The 22,531-nt window shown below is 40.5% G+C and overlaps 2 protein-coding genes across 2 annotated transcripts; one reads left to right on the plus strand and one right to left on the minus strand.

Annotated features, from left to right (window-relative positions):
• The first annotated feature begins 353 nt into the window (after positions 1 to 353).
• On the plus strand, positions 354 to 11,200 carry ube3a (ubiquitin protein ligase E3A). Its single transcript, XM_046049719.1, has 11 exons — positions 354 to 613; positions 3,735 to 3,778; positions 4,064 to 4,368; positions 4,460 to 5,670; positions 5,781 to 5,925; positions 8,285 to 8,490; positions 8,920 to 9,084; positions 9,296 to 9,451; positions 9,536 to 9,609; positions 9,728 to 9,871; positions 10,129 to 11,200. Coding segments are annotated over exons 2-11 (2,529 nt in total). The 5' UTR covers positions 354 to 613; positions 3,735 to 3,776; the 3' UTR covers positions 10,250 to 11,200.
• Positions 11,201 to 11,516: 316 nt separating this feature from the next.
• cnga3a (cyclic nucleotide gated channel subunit alpha 3a) lies at positions 11,517 to 18,941 on the minus strand. The gene is given in 8 exon segments (XM_046049720.1): positions 11,517 to 13,293; positions 13,296 to 13,400; positions 13,492 to 13,598; positions 13,683 to 13,784; positions 15,361 to 15,534; positions 16,208 to 16,297; positions 16,546 to 16,670; positions 18,765 to 18,941. Coding segments are annotated over 7 exon segments (1,968 nt in total). The 5' UTR covers positions 16,647 to 16,670; positions 18,765 to 18,941; the 3' UTR covers positions 11,517 to 12,004.
• Positions 18,942 to 22,531: the final 3,590 nt, after the last annotated feature.

The following is a 22,531-nucleotide window of genomic DNA, read 5'->3' on the forward strand; positions in this document are numbered from 1 at the left end:
TGTATTTCATGTAAAGCTTTTAGACGGTGTGTTTTCTTAAAGTTAGAGTGTGTTTATGGCACTTTACAGTGTGTGGATTGCACTGATTGTGTAGTTAGAGAATAAGAGAAACGTGAGTGTTGACCTTTTTTATACAGTCTATGGTCTTGACACATAAACGTCCTGCCTGGTTAAATTGTTAACAACGTTTCAATAAATAAATGAAATGAGCTTAAACGCTGCCATATTTATGTGTATTGTTTTTTTTTTTTGAAATGATATAGTTTATTTCGGGTGTGTTTTTGCTCTAGGTGGGAGGGTGCATGATGTTTGACAGCGGCGCGCTGCATGCCGGGATATATCATGCTCTTGTTTACAAGATGGTAGCGAGGGTATTTTGCTCTGACTTACAAACAATAAGGTATTACGACTTCCTAACGTTGCCACACTTGAGCCTCACCCAGGCTGCGTGTCGTTGAACAAACTGAAGGTGTTTTAAAAGGAGTGTCGGGGAGTCGAGCGGACTGAATGTCGCTGAAACAGCAGCTCTCAGGCTGACAGGACGGGTTTTTTTGCACTGTCACTGACTGACAGACAGACAGACAGACAGGATATAACCCTGTTCAAATCACAGGTTAGTACAAGAAGCTGGCCGAGACATGGCGTTGTTTGGTGTCTTGTTCACTTCCTTAGCTTGTTAATTAATATATTTAATAAGCTAGCTTGAGGCGGTACAAGTAGGAAAGCACCACAAGTTGCTGTGACCAATATAACCAGTGCTGTCTGACAGCTCGCCAGTCAGCTGTCAAGTTTTTGCAAAATCACGTTGGTGCTGAAATGTTGCTAATGTGGCTAGGTTAATAACTAGTGCGCGTAATGTAACCAGGATGCATACACTGGTTTAAAAAAAACACACAAAAACTAGACATGTTTTTCTCGGATAAGTTAGGTCATGGGGAAAAACGCACAAAATTAATCTTAACAGGCGTAATAAAAAGGTTTTAGCGTCATACAGCTGCTCTCAAGCTACATCTCTGGCAGCCCAAAATCAGTGGCGCCCCCAGGAAATTTTCCCAGAGGGGGCCACTGAAAATCCTGGGGTGGCACACTAAACCAAAAGCCATAACTGAATTTCAGGAATTCTATTATGCAGTAAATAGACTAGTTGAATACTGCATAAAAATATGAGTTAAGGAATCACAGACTGATATACTTTTGGTTTCTTATTTTACAGTTAAAATTGTCTAATGTCCATAGACTAAAACCAGTTCAGTTAACATTCCATAAAAATCCTGTTTGATGTGGTATCTGTATGTGTTAGGCAATTAATTGTTCTTTAAATAGGCAAGTTAACCTTTTCCTTAAAAAGACAAATACAGCTTTTATTTGTAGGAGTGAGGTGACGGGGAGGAACAAAACATTTACTGTGAACAAGCCTACTCAAGATTACAGACATCATGGATGTCAATTTTCCTTTAAATTCAAATTGAAATGAAATATACGATATGTGTCTGTATAGTGTTGTGTAATTATTTGTTAACATAATAAGTTTGGTGTTACAAATAACTAGGATAGTTATTCTTGCAATATCCCACTTTTTAACAACCGATTTGACTAGTGTCATATTTATATGTAAAAATGGTGGAGCACCAACCATTTCAAAACATAAATACCAGTAAAACTACACTACTCTCTCTTGCTTCTGTGTTTTTTAACATGTCAACAAACAGCATGGCTCCACAAAACACATGAGAGAGCATTTACACAAGTTACAGTACCACTGTTACAAACGTAAATTAAGAATGCAATATTTAAGCAGACACAACCAAGCTCAGAACAAATGAGCCTACAGGGCCATAGGCAAAGAGCAGTAAGCTCAACACCAATGAAGTCAACGACGCGCACAGACAACGTTTTAGGGATCCAGAGCCTTTCTATAGCCGCTTTCCACAGAGATCCTGCAATCAAAACGGAAAGACTGTATGCCAATGTACGTTCACATGAGGAGACAGGCTACACAGCGGTTTTTCCTCTGGGCAAACTTCTGGGTGACTGAAGTTTTTAAGACAGTCCGCGGCGTGGCCCCGCAGTGTTTGTTGTACTGCTCACTGGAGCGCCTGTTGGGCGCAAGTAACGTTGAGCCCAGTTTCACAGCATCGTCCAGATGACTCCCTCTGTTCTCATGTTTTGCAATCCTTTCACAAAGATGAAGATGAAAACAGGCACAGGACAGTCTCCCTCGAAACCATAACATTAACAGCTGGTCACATACAGCGCTGTCAGGGGCTCCAGTGTTCGTACGATGATGCTAACCTGTTGCTATCTGCAGTCTATTAGCTCTCACACACAGTGCAATACACACAACTGTGTAGCAGTGTGACAGACTTATTATAAATTAGCCAGGCTACTAACTGTCTCTGTACATTAATTAAATTAGACTTTTCTTTCTTCTGCAGCTTGTTGCTGCCTCCACAGAAAACACACACATTTGGCTCAACACCGGTGTACTCTGCTCTGCCTGTTAGTCCTGCCTCTTAATCAGTCACAATTTTAGAAACGTGATTGCCATCTACATGGACAAATCAGGGCCCTAAACATTACAGAGAGCGTAAATGAATAAATGCGTGTGTTGAGTTTAGCCTCTTTCACTTTTCTGAGTCTATGTTCACAAGTCACTGAATAATCAGTCTCCAAATTAAAAATGGGCATTGTTTCCGCACGTGGCAAAGCAGCGGTAAACTTATTAATTATTTGTAAGGGACGGTACGAATTTGTTGGAGTGGGGAGGGGGACTGAATCTTATATTTAATTTCATACAAAAAAAGCGAGAGCCTCCCGAGCCCTATTAAACATTTCTTTGGACATAGAAAAAATCTGCTAGACCCTCCACTCCATATCTCTGTCCATATTTACAGTGTGGCAGATGTAACAAAATGGTGTAAATACAGCCACTCTCTATTTTGCAATAAAAACCTTAATAAAGGAATAAAGAAAATAATAAAAATAAAGAGTTATTACAGCCACTGAATAAGTGAACCGGAAAGGGCTTGAGCAGTCCTGCTTTTAAAGAGCGAACCCTAAAATATAAGAATGCACTTTAACACTGTCAGTATATTGAAGTTGAAGTCACGCTGACGGACAGGAGAGAGAGTAGAAAGCTGTGTGCCGCAGATGTTTTTATACGCCATTAACCTAGCTCTTACGCACAGCTGAGTTGACTGTTACGCACGGTGACACGAACAGTTGTTACAACTGTGACTGAATGAGCGAGGTGATAATAAATGGGTGTGTCATAAAGCGATGCGTCATTGTCTCTTAAACGTAGTGAATGAATTAGAGTTTGTTTAATGAGTGCAGCGATGATTTAAACTATCAACTGACTGATAAAGCGCAACAGGACGCAGTGTCCTGCAAAAAATGTTCTAATAGGTTTGGAAAGGTAGAGGCAAAGGGCCACATCAGCAACAGTAGATGGATGTGAGGTGAGGGCCTCATGTCAGACACACCAGACCCCAGAATCGCCCACTACCTCTATGTCTGGGTTACAATTCTCAATCAGTATGTGCCTCAAACATCAAGTGTAGGTTGGGGTATACCAGATGCATGCCCATTTTCCATTATGATACATAGTTCATGATGACTAAAGGGCTAAAACCTAAATCCTTGGTTGACCAAGATCCATTGATTGGATAACTTGCTGTTTATTCACAGAAGGCTAAGTAAAATGTTACATTATTGTTGAACTTTTCTTTCAGACTGTAAGTTAAGCCTGCAGGAGGGTACCTGAATCCAGCCGAATGTAAGTCACTGTATTCAGACTTCACGCAACTAGTTAAACTAGTAACTACACTAATATACATGCAACTAGTTCAACTAACATTTGTCCAGACTCTGTGCCATTATGTCTTTACCTTTTAGAACAACATGTGTAGAAGTGTTTGCTCAATATTCAGTTGTGTTGGGTAGCGAAATACACTGAATATATTTCATGATTTGCATTGCAAGAATGTGTTTATTTTTTTGCTTCTGACTATAGATGACTTTGAATCATCAGCCTGACTTCCTGTTTAAATATCTCACGCAGGAACAGAGCGGCTGCAAAGCATCTGATTGAGCGCTACTTCCGACAGTTAACTGAAGGCTGTGGAAATGGCGACTGCACGAATGAGTTTTGCGCATCGTGCTGTGATTTTCAACCTTTGGATAACAATTCAGCAGCCGCCAAAGCGCTTGAGCTGTTTAAAATTAATGCCAAACTCTGCAATCCTCACCCCTCCAAGAAAGAATCATCTGACAACCCACATTCAGACTCCAGTGCCAACGACAACACTCATCTGGACAGCAGGATGAGCAGGACAGACCTCTGTCCCACCAAGGAGGACTTCTCAGGTACTGTAAAACTGACCCTGACTCTCGTGGGCACTGACTTTGAATCAATTCCCTGTGTTAATAAAATATTCCTTTTGTTGTTTCTGTCCAGATGTTCACTATCTCACAGAGACCATTGTACGTAGGATCCTGAGTTTCTGCGAGGAGAACGGAGACTACTCTGCCCTCATCCGCATCATCGGCAGGGTTTTCTCCAACACGGACGCCCTGGTGAAGAGTTTCAGGAAGGATGAACTCAAGACTACTGAAAACCTCGACTCTTTTAAACCCACAGATATGGACAAACGCGAGAAGCGGAGTGAGCAAGCCTTAGAGAAGACGGGTGCGTCCTCTGCAGCTGCTCTACCAGATGAGGGGCATGATGAAGTGTTCGAACCTTATGAGGTTACGGTGGACATCGACGCCGTGAGGAGAGTCTATGACAGACTCCTAAACATCGACCAGGTAGAGGCAGCTCTTGTAAACGCTCTTATTTACCTCACTCCAAATATGGAACTTGACCTGGAATACCTTGATGTGTATGAAACCAACCCAGATTACCTGAATATCTTCATCATCGTGCTGGAGAACAGTAACCTTCACAGCCCGGAGTACCTGGAGGTGGCATTGCCGCAGTTCTGCAAAGCGATGAGCAAACTGCCGGTCACTGCGCTCGCCAGGCTGTCAAAGCTCTGGTCTGTGTACGGTCTCCCGCACACACGCCGTATGATGGAGACCTTCCAGCAGCTTATCACTTTCACAGTCGTCAGCAATGAATATGACGGCGAAAATCTGGTAAATGATGACGAGGCTGTGGTGGCTGCGACCCAGTGTTTAAAAGTTGTCTTCTACGCAAGTATCCTGGGTGGTGATGTTGATGTGGAGCACAACGAGGACGACGAGGAAGACTCTGAGTCCGATGAGCTCACCCTGCATGAGCTGCTGGGGGAGGAGCGCCTCTATAAGAAGGGTCCCCGGGTCGATCCTCTGGAGAAAGAGCTGGGCGTCAGACCGATAGATAGCATAAGACCCCTCATCCCCTTTGAGGATTTTATTAACGAGTCAGTGAACGAAGTGGTGGAGATGGACAAGGATTTCACCTTCTTCAAGGTCAACGCCGAAACCAAGTTTTCTTTCCAGAGCTGCCCCTTCATACTCAATGTCATCACTAAGAACCAAGGACTGTACTATGACAACAGGATCAGGATGTACAGCGAGCGACGCCTCACGGCCCTCTACAGCATGGTCCAGGGCCAGCCGCCTAACCCCTATCTCAAGCTAAAAGTACGCAGAGATCACATCATTGACGACGCCCTTGTCAGAGTGAGTTACATCATCATATATTACTGTTGCATGTGCATGGGATGTCAAATTGAGGCACAGTCCTGCTTGTCAGTTACTTCAACATCCACCTCACCCCTACTGCGTTGCAGCTGGAGATGATCTCCATGGAGAATCCATCTGACCTGAGGAAGCAGCTGTTTGTTGAGTTTGAGGGGGAGCAAGGTGTAGACGAGGGAGGAGTTTCAAAGGAGTTCTTTCAGTTGGTCTTGGAGGAAATTTTCAATCCTGACATAGGTGAGATATGAAATCACAGTGATCACAGACTTTTACAGTTTTCCTATTTGCTTCCTATGTATGTATGTCCCACGCAGAAAACCCCTGCGTATTTTTCATTATGTTATTTCGAATTGTATACATCTCATTCACCTAAAATGCATGCTTTATGCTTTCAGAGCTCATTAATAACAGCACTTTCAATAATGATAGGTTGGGAATCTAATTTACATTTTAAAAAAAAGGAAAGCTTGAGTATACCCAAAACTAATTCAACCAGCGGTGAGATGTCGCTGTTGGGTAGATTTAACAAATGGCGCTTTTCCATTACCAGTACCAGCTCAACTCGCCTCGACTCTACTCGACTCTACTCGACTCCGTTTGGCCGTGCACCGTCTTCCACTGCAGATAGTACCCAGAGATAGTAGCCCTCAGTGTAGCTGGTCGTCATAGCGACGCCACATACAAATGCCGCAACGTAATGTTCAATGCAGCACACACACCAGGGATCCACACAGCTTTCTCTTTATTTAAGTTAAAACATTTCAACATTCCTCAGAATGTAAAGACAGCGGTATGAAAACCTTTCAGCTGTGTTTTCCTCTGCCGTTGTTACTGCGGTGGTCTGTGTGACAGCGGGACCAGAGGGCTCTGTGAGCAGGCGGCTGGCCGGCCTCGGGAGCTACTCCCGCGTGTTGACACAGGCTTCCCCCGCCGCCACTTTTGGCGCTCCTCAACACTGAAAACTTTCAAGCACATTTTTTGTTCCGCCATCACTTTTCGTAAAACTGTCAATATTTTAAATCTACACAGATGATTTCTCACCTCAAAACTTCTCAGAAGTGGATTTAGTGAAATTACATACAAAAACTGTAAAATATAAAACTTTCTGTTGCTCGCCTCTGTCTGGTGCGCACAATGATGATGTAGTGAATAGTGACGATTCTCTCTGACCAATCAGTAGTCTGCTGGATTTTTACGTCACATTTTAGTATCGCCTCAGCTCGCTTGGAACCTCAACGGAGGTGATACCAAAAAAAGTTTCTGGAAGCAGGTACAGGTACAACTTTTCCACAATGGAAAACCAAACAAAGTCGAGTCAAGCTGATACTATGCGGTGGAAAAAGGGCTTAAGACGCTAGCAAGGCAACACAGTACATAAAGTAAGCAAGCAGAAACATCAGATAGCTCGGGCCACCGTGTTTAACTAAATATCTTAAAATGTTACAGTAACAGCTGACTGTTGTTAGTGCAAAGTCATGCTGGTGTGGTCTATAGGAATCCTTCCATCCATCCATCGTCAATTGCTTATCATGCGTACTCGGTCGTGAGGGGCTGGAGCCAATCCCAGCTGACATCAGGCGAAAGGCGGGTACACCCTGGACAGGTCGCCAGTCCATCGCAAGGGCGTCTATAGGAATTTGTATGGATTAAGCCAACCAGATATGAGTGAGCTTTAGAGGCACTGGTTTTGTTACCTTTGGACAGAGCCAAGCTAGCTCTTTCACCCCGATTCCAGTCTTTGTGCTAAGCTAATGTAATGACTGTAGCTTCAAATATATTGTACAGATATAAGAACTAAGAAGAACAGTTAAAGAGGTGGTACTATGCTTTTTGGCTTTTTCCCTCTCCTTTATTGAGTTATATACCTTTCTTGTGCATGTAACAGGTTTGCAAAGTGAAGCCCGAACAGCTCGTTTGTAGTCTAGCCGCTTCCCTTTCATCCCTGTGACGACACAGGGATGAAAGCTAAATGCGCCTCATGTAACGCTCGCCAAGCAGCTACTCCGACACGCCCTCAAAAACGCGGAACGTGGAAAAACAGTGAGCTAGAGCACACACCTCTCCTCTCCCCTTCCCCTCCAGGCAGTCAATGGACATAAAGTTGTTACTGTGATGTAGAGACAGAGCTCAGTTAAAACTTTATGGATGAAAGATACTTTTGTTACAGATTAATAACTCACCACTCTGAAACTCTTGCTCCAGTCCATGTTGCCAAGCTGGTCGGCAACATGTATAACCGAAGCGAAGCCATGTTTGCTTCTCACTGACCCTCCCCTCTGTGCTTCTGATTGGCTAGTAGTCCTTAACTAGGAACTGCACATGTGAAACTCCCAACAAAGATCATTTAGAGACAAGATGTATCACTTCATAGCTAAAACGAAGCCTTCAACACAGGGTGAAAATAGGAGCTGCAACAATGTGCAGTATGACAAAAATATGGTGTTTTTTGAAAACGAAACCATGTAAACCTGTTCTGGTACAACCCCTAAATAAGATTTTGAACCTGAAAATGAGCATAATACCACCTCTTTAAATAAGTAGAAGTAAGTATTTTCCTTACCGGTATTTCCCTCTCTGTGTTTGACTTTCTGTACAGGAATGTTCACCTACGACGATGACACAAAACTCTTTTGGTTTAATTCATCTTCACTGGAAAACGAAGCACAGTACACTCTTGTTGGACTCGTTCTGGGACTCGCCATTTACAACAACTGCATCTTAGACGTACATTTCCCCATGGTTGTCTACAGGAAACTCATGGGCAAGAAAGGGACCTTCCTGGACCTGTCAGACTCACATGCAGTACAGTAACTTTCTCCATAGTTCACATACAGGGAAAGACAACACATCAGTTCAGTTTTTCCAGATATGTTTTGCAGACAGCTTCTATTGCTGAAGATGTGTTTGGTATTGTAGCGTTACTAGACAAAAAAAGTATGCAGCAGTTGCTGGAAAGAAACTACAAGCAACACTTTGGGAAACCTGCTTATTCACTTTCCGGCCGAGATTTAGATGAGAAAATTGATACCTCTGCTCGCAGTTGTTTTTCCTATTTTCAGATAAAGACGGGTTAGCTGTTTCCACGTTACTAGTCTGCATGCTAAGCTAAGCTAACTGTCGTCTGGTGGCTGTAGCTTCATATTTATACATGAGAGTGGTATCAATCTTCTCAACTAACTCTTCCAAAATCCAGAAGCATTTTTTTAACAGCCAATGCTTTTCTTCTTGCAGGTTCTCTACCAGAGTCTGAAGGAGTTGCTTGAATATACAGGCAATGTAGAGGAAGACATGATGCTCACCTTCCAGATATCACATACAGACCTTTTTGGAAACCCGGTCTTATATGACTTAAAGGAGCAGGGAGACCAGATCCCTGTTACAAAGGAGAATAGACAGGTGAAATATCTTAATTCCTCAGTGTTAGAGCTGCGGGTTTGTTACTCTCTGATGAGAGAAAGTGTATAGAAACATCACTTAATATACACATAATACACGACTGACTGTTCAAAGATTCACATTCATTTTGCTGTTGTTATGAAAGAATGTAAATAATTGCTTTGATGTGCATATAACTGGTGTTTTTGCCCTTTCCATCCATAATCCACAGGAGTTTGTGGACCTGTATGCCGATTACATACTGAACAAGAGCGTGGAGAGACAATTCAAAGCCTTCAAAAAAGGTTTTCTAATTGTCACAAATGAGTCCCCACTGAAATATTTGTTTAGACCTGAGGAAGTAGAGATGCTTATCTGCGGAAGCAGGGTGAGGAAACAAAATGTAATTTAGATTTTCTTTATTTTATTACCAGGGTTTTAAGACTTACATAGCAATCTCTTTATTTCACAGAAACTTGACTTTGAAGCACTTGAAAAGACAACAGAATATGATGGCGGTTATAGCAAAGACAGTCAAATAATCAAGTAAGTCTGTTATACCTTTATACACTAGTAAAGTTGAGACATGGTTTGAGCAGCAGGTCTCATTACAAAATTGCCACTGACTGGCATTGCTGCTTAAAGTTGTCTTTTGTGCTCACAGAGATTTCTGGGAAACAATTCACTCGTTTGGAGAGGAGCAGAAGAGGCTGTTTCTTCAGTTTACTACCGGCACAGACAGAGCACCAGTTGGCGGGCTCGGCAAATTAAAAATGATCATCGCCAAGAATGGCTCCGACACAGACAGGTACAGAACAGTCAGCCTTTTGGAGGTTTTATTTCGATATTTTCAGACACAATAGATGATCAGGTAAGACCTTTTGCCCCGTTTGGTTTTTAGAGAGGGCAGATTCAATCAGGACATTCTGTCTGTAATGTCAAACATACCTAAAAATATACCAGTAATAGACAGTTAGTTACTTCTTTGTTATTTTGTCCTTGTGTTTATGGAATTGAGTAAAGATTCAAAACGTTCTTACTCTTCACTTTCATCCTGTTTTTCAGGCTACCGACCTCTCACACCTGCTTTAATGCACTGCTCCTCCCAGAGTACTCCTCCAAGGAAAAACTGAAAGAAAGACTCCTGAAGGCCATCACTTATGCCAAAGGATTTGGGATGCTGTGACAGATCAACAAAGAAAGTCTTCTGACTTCATTTGAACAAAAAGGGAGAATCATATAAATACAGAGATACAGAGTATAGGACATGACATGAAACAAAATGCTGCAATAACCCTGTGCCTAACCAACCTCTACCATTCTCCACTGTCAGCCTTTCACTCTGAGGCCTAACTGCCTTTGAGAGTTAGTTTCAAATACCGTAGATTAGGTTTCCCAAAGAGTTTAACACTTAAATGATTTTTTGTTGTGTATTTTGTTTCTGGTCAAACGTGCACAATATTTGATTTGTGAAACTGTGAAAGTGCACTTATACATTGAGTTGTAGTGAATGCCAGCACCTACAGTATATTTATTGACATAATCTGATTTTTCTTAAAAATTTTTTGTTCTTCATGGTGTAGCAGTATTCAGTCCTCTGCTCTGAGTGAACTGAGGATAATGGTGCTCCTTGGTTACAATTGTCATTGTAGTTTATTGAGGTGAAACTTTTTATATTACTGCTAACCCAAAGCCCCACTGACAAGCTTATATTTAAACTGTCAGTGTGAGAACAAACTCACCACTAACCTAAAGGTCCTAAAGGTTATTTTAAAATATTTATGTGTTGTGCCACTTGTATTACATATAAAATGAATGCTGTGTGTTGTGAATCAGCGAACCTGACCCTATCTGGTTTCAATAGCTTGCAGGGTTTCACAATGTACTTACTGACTGGTCGGTTCAGACTTTCACATCCTAAAAGAAATGTTTCTCTTCCCTTGGTTTGTTTGCTATGAAGTGTTTGATTGCACACTTGTACGCTAAGTGCAATTGCCAAATGTGCAATGCCTGGAAAAGAGTAACATGAAATGTTTTATTTGGCTGAATATCTCAGGTACATAAAGAATGTGCAGATAATGTGAAACTCTTATGTAAATCAACTGTAATGCAAATTAAAAAAAATCTATAAAATGTGTCATTAATATGTATTGAAGGAATTTCTGGTAACAACCTATGATGTCAAAATCGCTGCTGCTGTAGTCAATATTTTTATATTTGCAGTGGATCCCATGACTATGTGTAATGTGTCAGGGGACAACCCCCAGAGAATGATCATTCTTCAGCTTCTCTCAGCTCTACGTAGCTTTATAGCATCTTTCAACTGTTTCTTTCTTATGGTGTAGTTTTTGGCCAAGTGCTTTAAAGTCAGTAAAGACCGTTTAATATGACTCACTTAACATAATCAAATAAACATGTAATCACATAGAAAAGGACAATCTAAACAGATTCAGTAAATGTTATATGAACACTTTAAGGTTTATTCACATATAACATTTCAATTTACAACAGATAGTGTATGCTGATAACTTATAAACAGATCTGCATTTGGGTTTATTTTGTACATTTACATACAGTATGAAATGGACATTGCAGTCATTGTGTATGACTTGTCGTTCATACTTAACAGATTGATCAATGTATTTTCTGGGGAAATGTCAATACTGATCAGGAAAATACCTTTCCTCATTATTCTTATGCTTTGAAAAGCCATTTTCTGTGCTTCTGATCAACATACTCAAGTACTTTCATGATAACATGAAATTGGCTGTCAATCATAGCATACACACCAAAAACTGTATATACAATGTACACAATTTGAGACATGATTATAATAAACAGAGATGTATAAATAGATATAAACATGGGCCTTTAAAAAGTGTCACTACTACTCTAAATGAAAAATCCCTCCGTTTCCTGTCAAGTCCTCATGTATTACTCATTACTGCACTTTTTTGTCTTTGTCGGCCATTACTTCTGACAGGTCCTCTGGTTGTATGGATTTCACTTTGGCCTCCATCTGAGTGACCCTCTGCTTCATCCTTATCTGGCTGGAGGTTAACTGTGCCATCAGCTGGGCAAACTTGGTCTGCAGGATGTCTATGTTCGCCTGCAGTTTGACGATCTTCTCTTCTATGTCTTTGGGGTCGGCGCCGGCGTTGGCGACCTCCTCATCAATCAGGTTGTCTTTCATCAGGATGGCTTTCCCCTTCTCCTCCAGAGCTTTTTTGGCATCTGGATACTCAGTGAGAGCTTCCATCAAGTCGTCTTTGGACAGGGCAAAGAGATCAGAGTAGCCTACACTTCTGATGTTTGCTGTTCTCCTGTTGCCTGCTTTACTTCCCTTGATACCCAAGATACTGATTTCCCCAAAGTATGCGCCATCACTGAGCACTACAAACTGAGTGACTCCATCATCTGCCACGACAGCGAGCTTCCCCTCCTTGATGATGTACATCTCTCTGCCAATATCCCCCTTCTTACAGATGTAATCTCCAGGACTGAACACTTGCGGCTGCAGCTTGAGCACCAATTCAATCAGCAGACCGGCTTCGCAATCCTGGAAAATCCGCACTTTTTTCAGCGTATCCAGATGGACGTTGATGGCAATCTCAGCCTTGAGCTTGTCAGGGAGGTTCTTCAAAACTTCCTTCTCATCGCAGGTCTTCTTCTCAGTCCACAGGTAGTCAAACCACTTGATGACCCTGGCTTCCAGGTCTTTGGTGACCTTTCGGAACTGCATGTACTGCTTTATGGAGTCGATCTTCGCCTGGAACTCAGCACGAGAGGCGTTCATGTTGGAGATCATGGCACCTACATTACCGACAATACTAGCAAAGATCAGCACACCAGTGAGGAAGTCAGCAATGACAAAGAGGTATTCAATATCCTTGACTGGTGCAGGGGTCTCTCCAATGGTGGTGAGGGTCAGTGTGGACCAATACAGGGAGTAGATGTACTTTCTGGCCAAGCGTCCATACTCTGGATGGCTGATATTGGGATATACCCAGGTGTCAGATCCAAAACCAATGGTTTTTGAAATGGCAAAGAACATACAAGCATTCCAGTGGATAATAATGAGGATATAAAGTACAAGATTGCTGATGCGAAACATGTTCGGGAAGCTGGTTCTGGTTTCAGTCCGCTCAAAGAACTCAAAAAGCCTTGAGATTTTACAGAGACGGTTGAATCTGAACTCCGGGTTGTTGAATCCGAATTTCAGAAACAGAGATCAGTGGGTATCATTGAGATTATATCATATTTGAACTGAGATGTTGTTCTGTATTTACTTCTCAGTTTCTTGGCCTCTTTTACCAGCAGGCCTTGTTCCAGGTAACCTGAGAGACAAACACAAAATTAGGAGCCAAATCCAATATTACAATGGGCACAATTTGGTGTACATAGAGAATATTGTGAAACACATCCGACCTGTTCTCGATCTGACAAATGTGTCTGCATAGTAGATGACATCTGAGGTGTAGTCCAAGACTATCCAGAGGTTTGTATATTTGTCCTGGAGTTCGTTAAAACAAGATCTAGAAGAAAAGCAGAATATGTTTGAAATTTTGAAAATGTCCCACTGAGTGTATACGTTTTAAAGTCTGCCAAACGGACAATACCTTGTTACAATCATTATCAGGTTATAAAATACTGGGCCTGCGACGACGCTCAGCCATCTGTAGTACTGGTCTGTGGCTGGATCCATAATCCAGATTTCTTTCCTAAAAACAATTCAACATTACTTGATGTTGTTGCAAGATTTTGTTACTTTTTATATACTACTGAGTATAAAACAGACAGATGTGTGTTTTCTGTAATTAAATTCCTAATAGACTTTCTGGTGTACTTACGGTGGCTCCTCTTTCTTTTTATCATCTTTCTTATCATCCTTCTTAGCATCTTTCTTTTCATCCTTCTTCTCATCTTTCTTCTCATCCTTGTTCTCTTCTTTCTTCTCGTCCTTCTTATCATCTTCCTTCTTGTCCTCGTCTTTCTTCTCATCTTTTTTCTCTTCCTCCTTTTTCTCATCTTTTTTAATCTCCTCTTTTTTGCTATGGATCACAAGTTTAGTTTTTTTGGTGGTAAAAAAGGGCGCAGGTGGTCGAGGAGGAGCTGTCAGAGGTCTACATGACAGGGGTTGGGGTTTGGGGGGGGGGGGGGGGGGGGGGGGGGGGGGGGGGGGGGGGGGGGGGGGGGGGGGGGGGGGGGGGGGGGGGGGCGTCTACTGGATGTTTCACAGTTTTGGATTCAAGGCTTTGTTGGAAGATCTGGTGCAGGTCATCCATTTGTCCAGCAGACGGCATCATAATACAGTCTTGTTTCAGTTTGCCACTTTAAACCATTATTAGCTTACTATCAGAAGATGCCTTTGGGGAATAACTACATATTCCCTTAAGGTTAAATCAGTACAACCCACATCATATCTCGCCACAAAAAAATCCCCCAAGCCAACTAAGGGACAGAAGTTTTATCTGTCATGTAGGAGGAAACACCAAAGGGGAATGGAGAATTGGAAGAGGTTTTGTTTCAAGGACTTGCTAGACTGTGCTAGAAGCTATGCTACTTTCTGCTGATTATACTACATTAGCTACAAAATGCTAATAATGTCCAGCTTAATCCTAATATTTCTATTTTACTTCTATTTTCTGACACAGAAATGCACACACTTACTCATCTGTGTTGTTGCAGTTATTCATGTTGTAAGTAGCTAGCGGCCACTTACTGGCAAGACTTTGGAAAGAAGTAAAGGACAACATCACACAGTGAACCCTGCCAGTGCCAGACATCAAAGCTCTTTGTCTTTAAAGACACCGTGAAATGACAAAAATTGTTCTGTGTCCTGTGTCGGTTATGTATTTCCCTCTTATTACATGCTAAATGTCATTTAATTTTCTTCAAACCCTTTTTTTTCTTCCTGTAAAATATTTTGAACAACTCATTTTGAACTCGGGGGAGGTTACATATATTTATCCCATCAAATGTGGTTTGAGGTGACTAGCTAATACCACCCATTATATAAAACCAAGCTTGACCGTTAGATAGTTGTTACCTAATAGAGCAATATCAGAGGAGCAGGTGTGTATGGATTTCAGCTGGCAAAAAGTTTATTTACATTTCCAAAGGTTGTGGTTGAATTCTAATTTATTAGTTTCACCCTTTTCAACCTCCTCCTGAATTTAAAAAGCAGGTGAGAGAAGTTTGTGTGAACATTTTCAAAGAAACCATTGTCACTGTGCGCCCTAATGAAACTTTAAGGCACTGACGATCTGCGCTGCAGCTACAAAGTCCAGTACTTACTTTCTTTTTCGGATTGTGTCGTTGTAGCCCACAGACTGGGCATTGCTCTCCCGACTGGAGAGGTCTTTAAGCTCAGGGCCTCTGAAGCGCTCTAGGAAAGAGTCATGCCTCTCGGCTTCGGGGTTTACTCTGTGAGACGCCCAGTTCCACAGCATGAGGAAGAAGTAAGAGAGCCTAGAGGGTTAGCAGGAGGTAAAACAGAACAAAGTGACACCCGTCTAGTCTAGGAATACACTGTTTTATCATTGCAAGTATCTGTAAATACCAGTGGTGGGGGAAGTATTCAGATCCTTAAGTAAAGTACCAGTACAGCAATGTAAAAATACTTCATTACAAGTAAGTCCATAATTCAAACTTCTACTTTAGTTGTATGAATTTTTTAGATTGTTAATACTAATGTATCCATGTGTAAACAGTATTTTGCTGTTGTAGCTGGTTGAGGGGTTGATACATTATAAACAGGTAGTTTAGTCCATTGGTTCTCAACCTAGGTGTTGGAAGATAAATTTACATAAACAATTATTATATGGTTTTATTATAAATCTTAATCTGAAATGTTACCAGTAACTAAATGTCAAATGTATGCAGTGGAGTGAAAATTTGAATCTTCCGCTCTGAAGTATTGGAGAGGAGAAGTATAAAGTAGAATCAAATGGAAATACTCAACAAGAACCACAAAATCGTGCAGTACTAGAGTAAACTTACCTTGCTGCATGTTGCCCTCTATCTCTCTGCCTCTTTCCTCATTCTATCTACTGTCCTCCCCAAGAAATCTTTAAAAAAAGTTTCCACCACTGGTAAATACTATACAAGAACTCTAAAGTATTAGGCTACTTCAGAAGTTTACCTTGCCATCGCCCCAGCACCTGTGAATGAGCCTCTGTGGGACTCTGAAGACAGTGCTCTCTCAGAGTTGTCTTCACAAAGAGAATGAGCCCTGGAAGACAACAGGGTGAGGATAAATTAGAGTGTGCTCAAGATCATGCTGTTCAAACTCTACTAGTAAAGTGACTAATTTCAGTCTGAAAATGTATCTTCAGTTGTCAGAACAGTTAAAGCACTCATACAACAATGCAAAAGGCACTGCGAAGTAGTCAAAAGTTCCTAAAATCCTGACTTAAAAGTAGCAAGCAGTGAATTTTTGAGCATAGCCTGAATCTTAAGAGGTTCATGGTAATATCAGACCTGCTGTCCCCATTTTCAATGACAGCGAGCTCCTCATCATGCTTATTGTTGGACAACCGCTGTCTGGTTAAAAAGGACTTTTCGCTGTCGATTTTTGCCATGTTGCGGTGACCAGCTCTGCTGGCCTGGAGCACACAGACACAGAGAAAAATACAACATAAGACTGCAAAATTATGGCACAAACATCAGATTTCACAAGCCAGAAGTCATACAGCATTATTTTCCTCATGAGAGCTGTGTTGTTGATGTGTTTACTGAACGCCATTTTTCACCATTTGTTTGAGAGTAGCACCTAAAAATACATCCTCATTATGTCCTTAACACTAAAGAGGATCAGTGCCCTCTCTCTGGGAACTGATTTTTAAAATAACTAAGCTAAAGCTTACAGGTAGACTGTAGTTGCTATATTCAGTCATGTATACAGCAGGTTAAGTCTATCAGGGCACCACTTAAAGAGCAGGTTCAACTGTACGTGGCTGAGGGCTGTGACTCTCTTCAGTGCAGGTACAGTCTGGAGAAACAGCCAAGTCAGCCATATGCTCCTGTAATGTCCCCAGAAACTGCATTAAAAAATTCTTATTTTTACATTTTGATACAGTGCAGATGGAGATAAGGCTTTTGAGATCATTCTACCCAATTACAAATCTAAAAACACATTTTGCACTTTGCTTCAAATAATAGATTTTTTGTTTACTGGTAAATAATGACTCACTGATCTCTGAAGAACACCAATGGTTGTAACACGTGCTCACATGTAGATTAGTGCTAATACCAGGGAGTTAACCAACCCCCACTAAATTAAATCACACTGATAGAATCACCAAGAAGCTGAGTGCTTGAAGGTTGACAAAAGGTAAAGTGCACGGTGAGGTTATTAGGAATCAGTGATGTTTTTCTATGTTTTGCCTACATTTTCTTGCTTTCAAACGTGACAACCACAACTGAATTAAGCCACAGACTAGAGAATGATGTAAAAATATTGAAACACATCCCACTTCCTGCATTGTGGTGAATATATCTGCCATTTGAAGTTTTTTGAAAAAAAGAAAATCTTTTTTAACACATCTACTTGCTTTCGAGTGTACAATATAGCACAGTGTCTTTCACAGGTGGAATTTGAACATAAAGATACAAGTGAAGAAAATAAACTGTGTTGGGAAAAAGTCTTCATTCCATTGTGTCCAGTAACAACCTAACAGAGGTGAATTTACTGATGCTCAAAGCCCGAGCTAGACTCATATCTGATATTTTAAAGTGATGACAATACATATTCACAAGCAAAATCAGACAGTCTCTGATTAACGTGATGCTGTCAGTGTTTACAGTATATGAATATAGACCTAATGATGCTTTGGTTCAGTGATGTGTAATTACTTCAAGATGTTATCACCTGTAGGTATACAACAGAGGGATCTTCAAAATCCAAATTAGTGATTACATTCTTATTATAATTTGATTTTGTTCCTGGAGACTAGTTGCTCTGCTGCACCCCGATGTCAAGACTGACTAAGAGGCTGTGTATTCACCAAGACATCCCTTTTACTAATATACCTTTTCTTTGCTCATCATCCTCATTAAATAAATGTAAATTCACTTGTTGATGTGATGAGGATATTTAATAGACTGGTAGCTTCTCTATAGTCTCCTACAAATCTACAAATCTTAATATCATGTTAGGCCTGCGCTGTTTGTAATACAGTCTTTATAGGATACATAACATCTGCAAAAGACTTGTAATGAAGTGTAATGACACTGGAATATCTTGTTATGCTTCACAGTATACTATGCCGTTTGTGTTTGCAGGAAAAATTTTAAGGGGAATGATAAGTTGTACCAAAATGCTGCAAATGCTGCTGAAAATATAAACGCCTTGGCAGCTTTAGTGGGAATGGATTTGACCATCCTTCACAACAAACCTGTTGCTGCGACAGACTGAAGAAACACCTGAGAGTTCAAGCAGAAATGTAGGCAGATTCTTTTATAGGCAAGGCAAGTTTATTTGTATAACACATTTCAACAACAAGGTAAAATAATAAAAATTAGCCACATTTATCCTAAATCTCTGTAAGAACACCCAAGGAAAGTTTGAGTGGGAAGTCTACAATAGGAACACGAGAATGCCATAAATTTTGAGAACGTGTCTGAGACATCCTCCTGTTCTCACGCATGGCAGAACTATTTTCTTTTACTGGATCTAACTGTTAAATGTAAATGCTCACCTGTTCGAAGCCTTATTTCACGCGTAATTTTGTAAGCCGACCAAACAAGGAATTCCCATCTGATTGCTTCTGTATAATCCCATCTTCAAAACAGAAATGTCATCTATTTCTCCAGCGAAACATGTCTGATCCCTTTGTCCGAACGCAGCGTCACCAAAAATATCGGTGCCGGGCTGTCCATAATTGGTGCCAGCGGCTCTGCTGGATGAGGACTGAGCTGACAGGTCCCAGATCAGACGAGGGGAGGAGACCTGTGCATCCCTGTGCCTGCCATCACTGCTCACAACACAGACACGGCATGGCTGGAGTGATCATAAAATACATTTCTAAACTATATCTATTAATCAAATGTCACAGACATGAAGAAGGCAGCCTGCTGAATGTACACATTTTAAGTAGGCCTATAAAAATATTTATATATAGTCCTACTGATGGTAATATTGTATGAATACTGGTGTTGTTTCATCAGGGAAACTGTTTGGGGTTTTTTTTTAAAGAGAAACAAATATACAATAGCCTAATGTGTGAAATTCAAAGCTACAGTGTATCAACCAGTTGTGGAAAGTAAGTAAGTCTACATAGGTTTAGGCCTGCATAAGTACAATTTTGAGGTGCCTATCCTTTACTTGAGTATTTTCATTGAATGCAACTTCATACTTCTACTCTGCCACATCTCTGACACAGTGGTGGAAGGAGTATTCAGATCACTGACTTAGGCCAAGTGAAAGTACCAATACATTCATGTGAAAATATAGCCTACTGTTGCATTCAAATGCATTCAAAATCCTATTTAAATAAAAGTGTGATCAGCTAAATATTTAATATCACCGGTGAAAGTATTCACAGCAAAAGGGCCCCTGTGATGTATTATGAAAAATGACATGATTACATGTTAATACTGATTTATCAACATGTAAGTACTACTTTAGACAGCCCACAGTTCTGCTACATAAATTAGAGAGGAAATGTGTCTTTGGTGGTACTGCCATAGACTTCTGAAACGTGACAAGGGGCCACAACTAAACACACATTTTGTTGCAAGGGCTCACAAGGTTGGGAGCCCCTGATTTAATCTTTAACGTGGCATTTTATTTTATAAGCTTAGTATATGTTGCTTAGGTAAAATATTAATTTGAAAAGTTTATAGTAGGTACAGCTGTCAGATAAATGGGGTAAAATAAAAAATACAGCGACACTACTAGTTACTTTGCTGATTACATACAATAGATTTTGTACACAACCTATGATGAGCTTTAAAATACAACAAATTGCTATAAGATTAACTAGCTGTCTAAAAGTTAAAAATAGCACCAACTCAACCAGCTGCAACAGAAGATGCTACTATACATTCATGCCTCATAAATGATACTTCAATAATAACAAATGCACATAATAATCTCATCATAATAATAACACTGACATGAGCCCTGCCCCCTGCAAAATTTGTACTTGCTTACTTACTTGCTTACTTGCTTACTATTGATACTTCAAGTACATTTAACAGCTAACCAACAAGACTTAATTCTATTAGAAAAATTTCCTGCCATGACCTCATGAAAAAACTCATAGGCTTTAAAAGCAAACATGTCATTATTCAATCCAGTCCAAATATACATATTTATACATACATATATATATATATATATATATATATATATAGTATTGCAGAAAGGCAACATGGATATGAGTGGAAATGACATGTACTTTATACAAGGAAAATATTACTAATTCATAACGCAAGTATCTCTTTGATGACAATTTCATGATTAAAACATATAGTAAAAATGAGCTGAAAAACGTTAAAGCTAAATGATTTGCTCTTTCTAAAGTGCAGGTATTACAGGAGCAGACGTTTTGAAGACTTCTGGTGTAAGTCTCTAACATCACTTTCTATACTGGCATGTTTTTTTGTATATGAGCATTAGATTTGTGAGAAAAGACCGCACACATAAAATGGCTTTTGGATGGACTATCTGAATTGTCATATGAATGGGAAGTCATTCACTTGATGAGCAATAATTTGGGTGAGGGAGCATCCTACATCCTACATGCATACATCTCCTATCACCAAAGAAGCTCAGCCCCACCGTGTTGTCCCGCACCCCTCGGCATCACCCAGAGGCATAAGGTTAAAAGAGAAATCCCTTGGCAATATACGGAGCTGCACTGCTAATCCCAGCTTAGACTTGAGTACCTATTTCAGCCGCCTAATGCCCCCTCATGGACGTGGTCCCTTAAAGATATGTCCCTTTTGTAGAACATTTTACCTTTTGTGTCACTATACTAACTTCATGAACAGCCAAACTATAGCTGCTCTTATATGTGGTCACCATTTTGGAATCTGGTCTCTGATTGCCTATATTACCTCACTGTAACAGTTGTCCATAGAAATCACCCCTGTAATTCAGATATGAACAATACTGCTGCAGAATCTGTGTTTGGTTTTTCTGTGCACGTGTGCTTATCTCAAACTAAAGGGAATTAGCCTTGTAATAGACTTTGGGATTGCCCTCATTGAGAATGGGTTTAGGGCAACCCATTAATAGAAACACTATACTGGGTACACAGCAAATATGCTTATATACAGAGAGTATAAGGACAACAGCCAAAAATAACATTTCTATAGGGTTTTCCAAATATTTTGTGTGTGAGACAAGAAAGTACCATTCTTACAGTAAATAAATAAAAAAAACAAAGTTACTGTACATTAAATAAGACTAAAGGACTATGCCTTATACAGTACAGTCTCCTGCGGCATAAATAAATACTGGTAGTATAAAAGTGTTGTGGAAGGGCAATGCACATAATTCAGATATAGCAAACTGTATTATACAATAATTGCACATGAATTAGTAAAATTGCACTTATGATAATTGCACAAATGAAAATGAAAATTATGCACAGATGTAATAATGGCACATGGGATATATTGCACAGAGTCAACAGTGTTCATTGTACAGTCAAATCTATACAAATCTACAAATGGTAGACCAATCACTCTCCCTTCTCCAAACCTTATTAGGTTTAAGGCTGTCTCCAGGTGCATAGAGATATTGAAAGCCTCTTTACATCTCTGCCAGAAGGCACATGGTAATTACTGGGCCCTAAACCCTGGCTTTCCCAGATCGCACCATGACAGTGCAAAGACTGTCTCCTGCATGCTGGCTTCCCGGTGCATTTCCAAGTCAATCAGAATGTGCAGCCCCTTCATTTATAACCCTCAGCCATTCAACAGTTAGCTGAATCCAGAGTGATGTGATGAGTCTCTAGTCAAGCCTGATTGCCACTTCAGCTGAAAATAAGAGAGAAAAGTCCCACAACATGCCCAAAATACAGTGTCAAAGTGTACAAGTTTGAATAGTATGGACTAAAATCTTCTCACCCGTGTTTCCACATTCACTGGAAAGTGATTTAGGTGTGGTAAATAAAGGAAATTACCACTTGTTCACACACATGTTCTTGATATTTTCTGTATATCAAGAATGAACATTGTTGTTGCTCTGCATCTTCTACAGACCAACAGGCAGAGCTGATGTGCTGTTAATCAGAGCAGGTGAACAATACAGGTGGAAAGCAGTAGAGATGCTACGTTGGGTTTGTGTGGGGACGCTTAATTTCCCAACACACCACAGATTTAGCCTGATAACCAGACGTGCCATTTTAATTTGACTTCATTATTTAAATCACTATTCAATTATTTGAATTGAAAAAAATCTAGATGTGGGCAGTGATTCCGACAAAATAACAAGAGTCTGCAGCTATACCAG

The sequence above is a fragment of the Micropterus dolomieu genome, linkage group LG05 (genome assembly GCF_021292245.1).
Source record: "Micropterus dolomieu isolate WLL.071019.BEF.003 ecotype Adirondacks linkage group LG05, ASM2129224v1, whole genome shotgun sequence".
Lineage (NCBI taxonomy): Eukaryota > Metazoa > Chordata > Actinopteri > Centrarchiformes > Centrarchidae > Micropterus > Micropterus dolomieu.

Bases quoted from the DNA above. Each gene is read 5' to 3' on its own strand.
- ube3a (XM_046049719.1), top strand. The intron at 5,671-5,780 runs GTGAGTTACATC...ACTGCGTTGCAG, and splicing joins TTGACGACGCCCTTGTCAGA to CTGGAGATGATCTCCATGGA. The intron at 9,452-9,535 runs GTGAGGAAACAA...TTTATTTCACAG, and splicing joins TGCTTATCTGCGGAAGCAGG to AAACTTGACTTTGAAGCACT.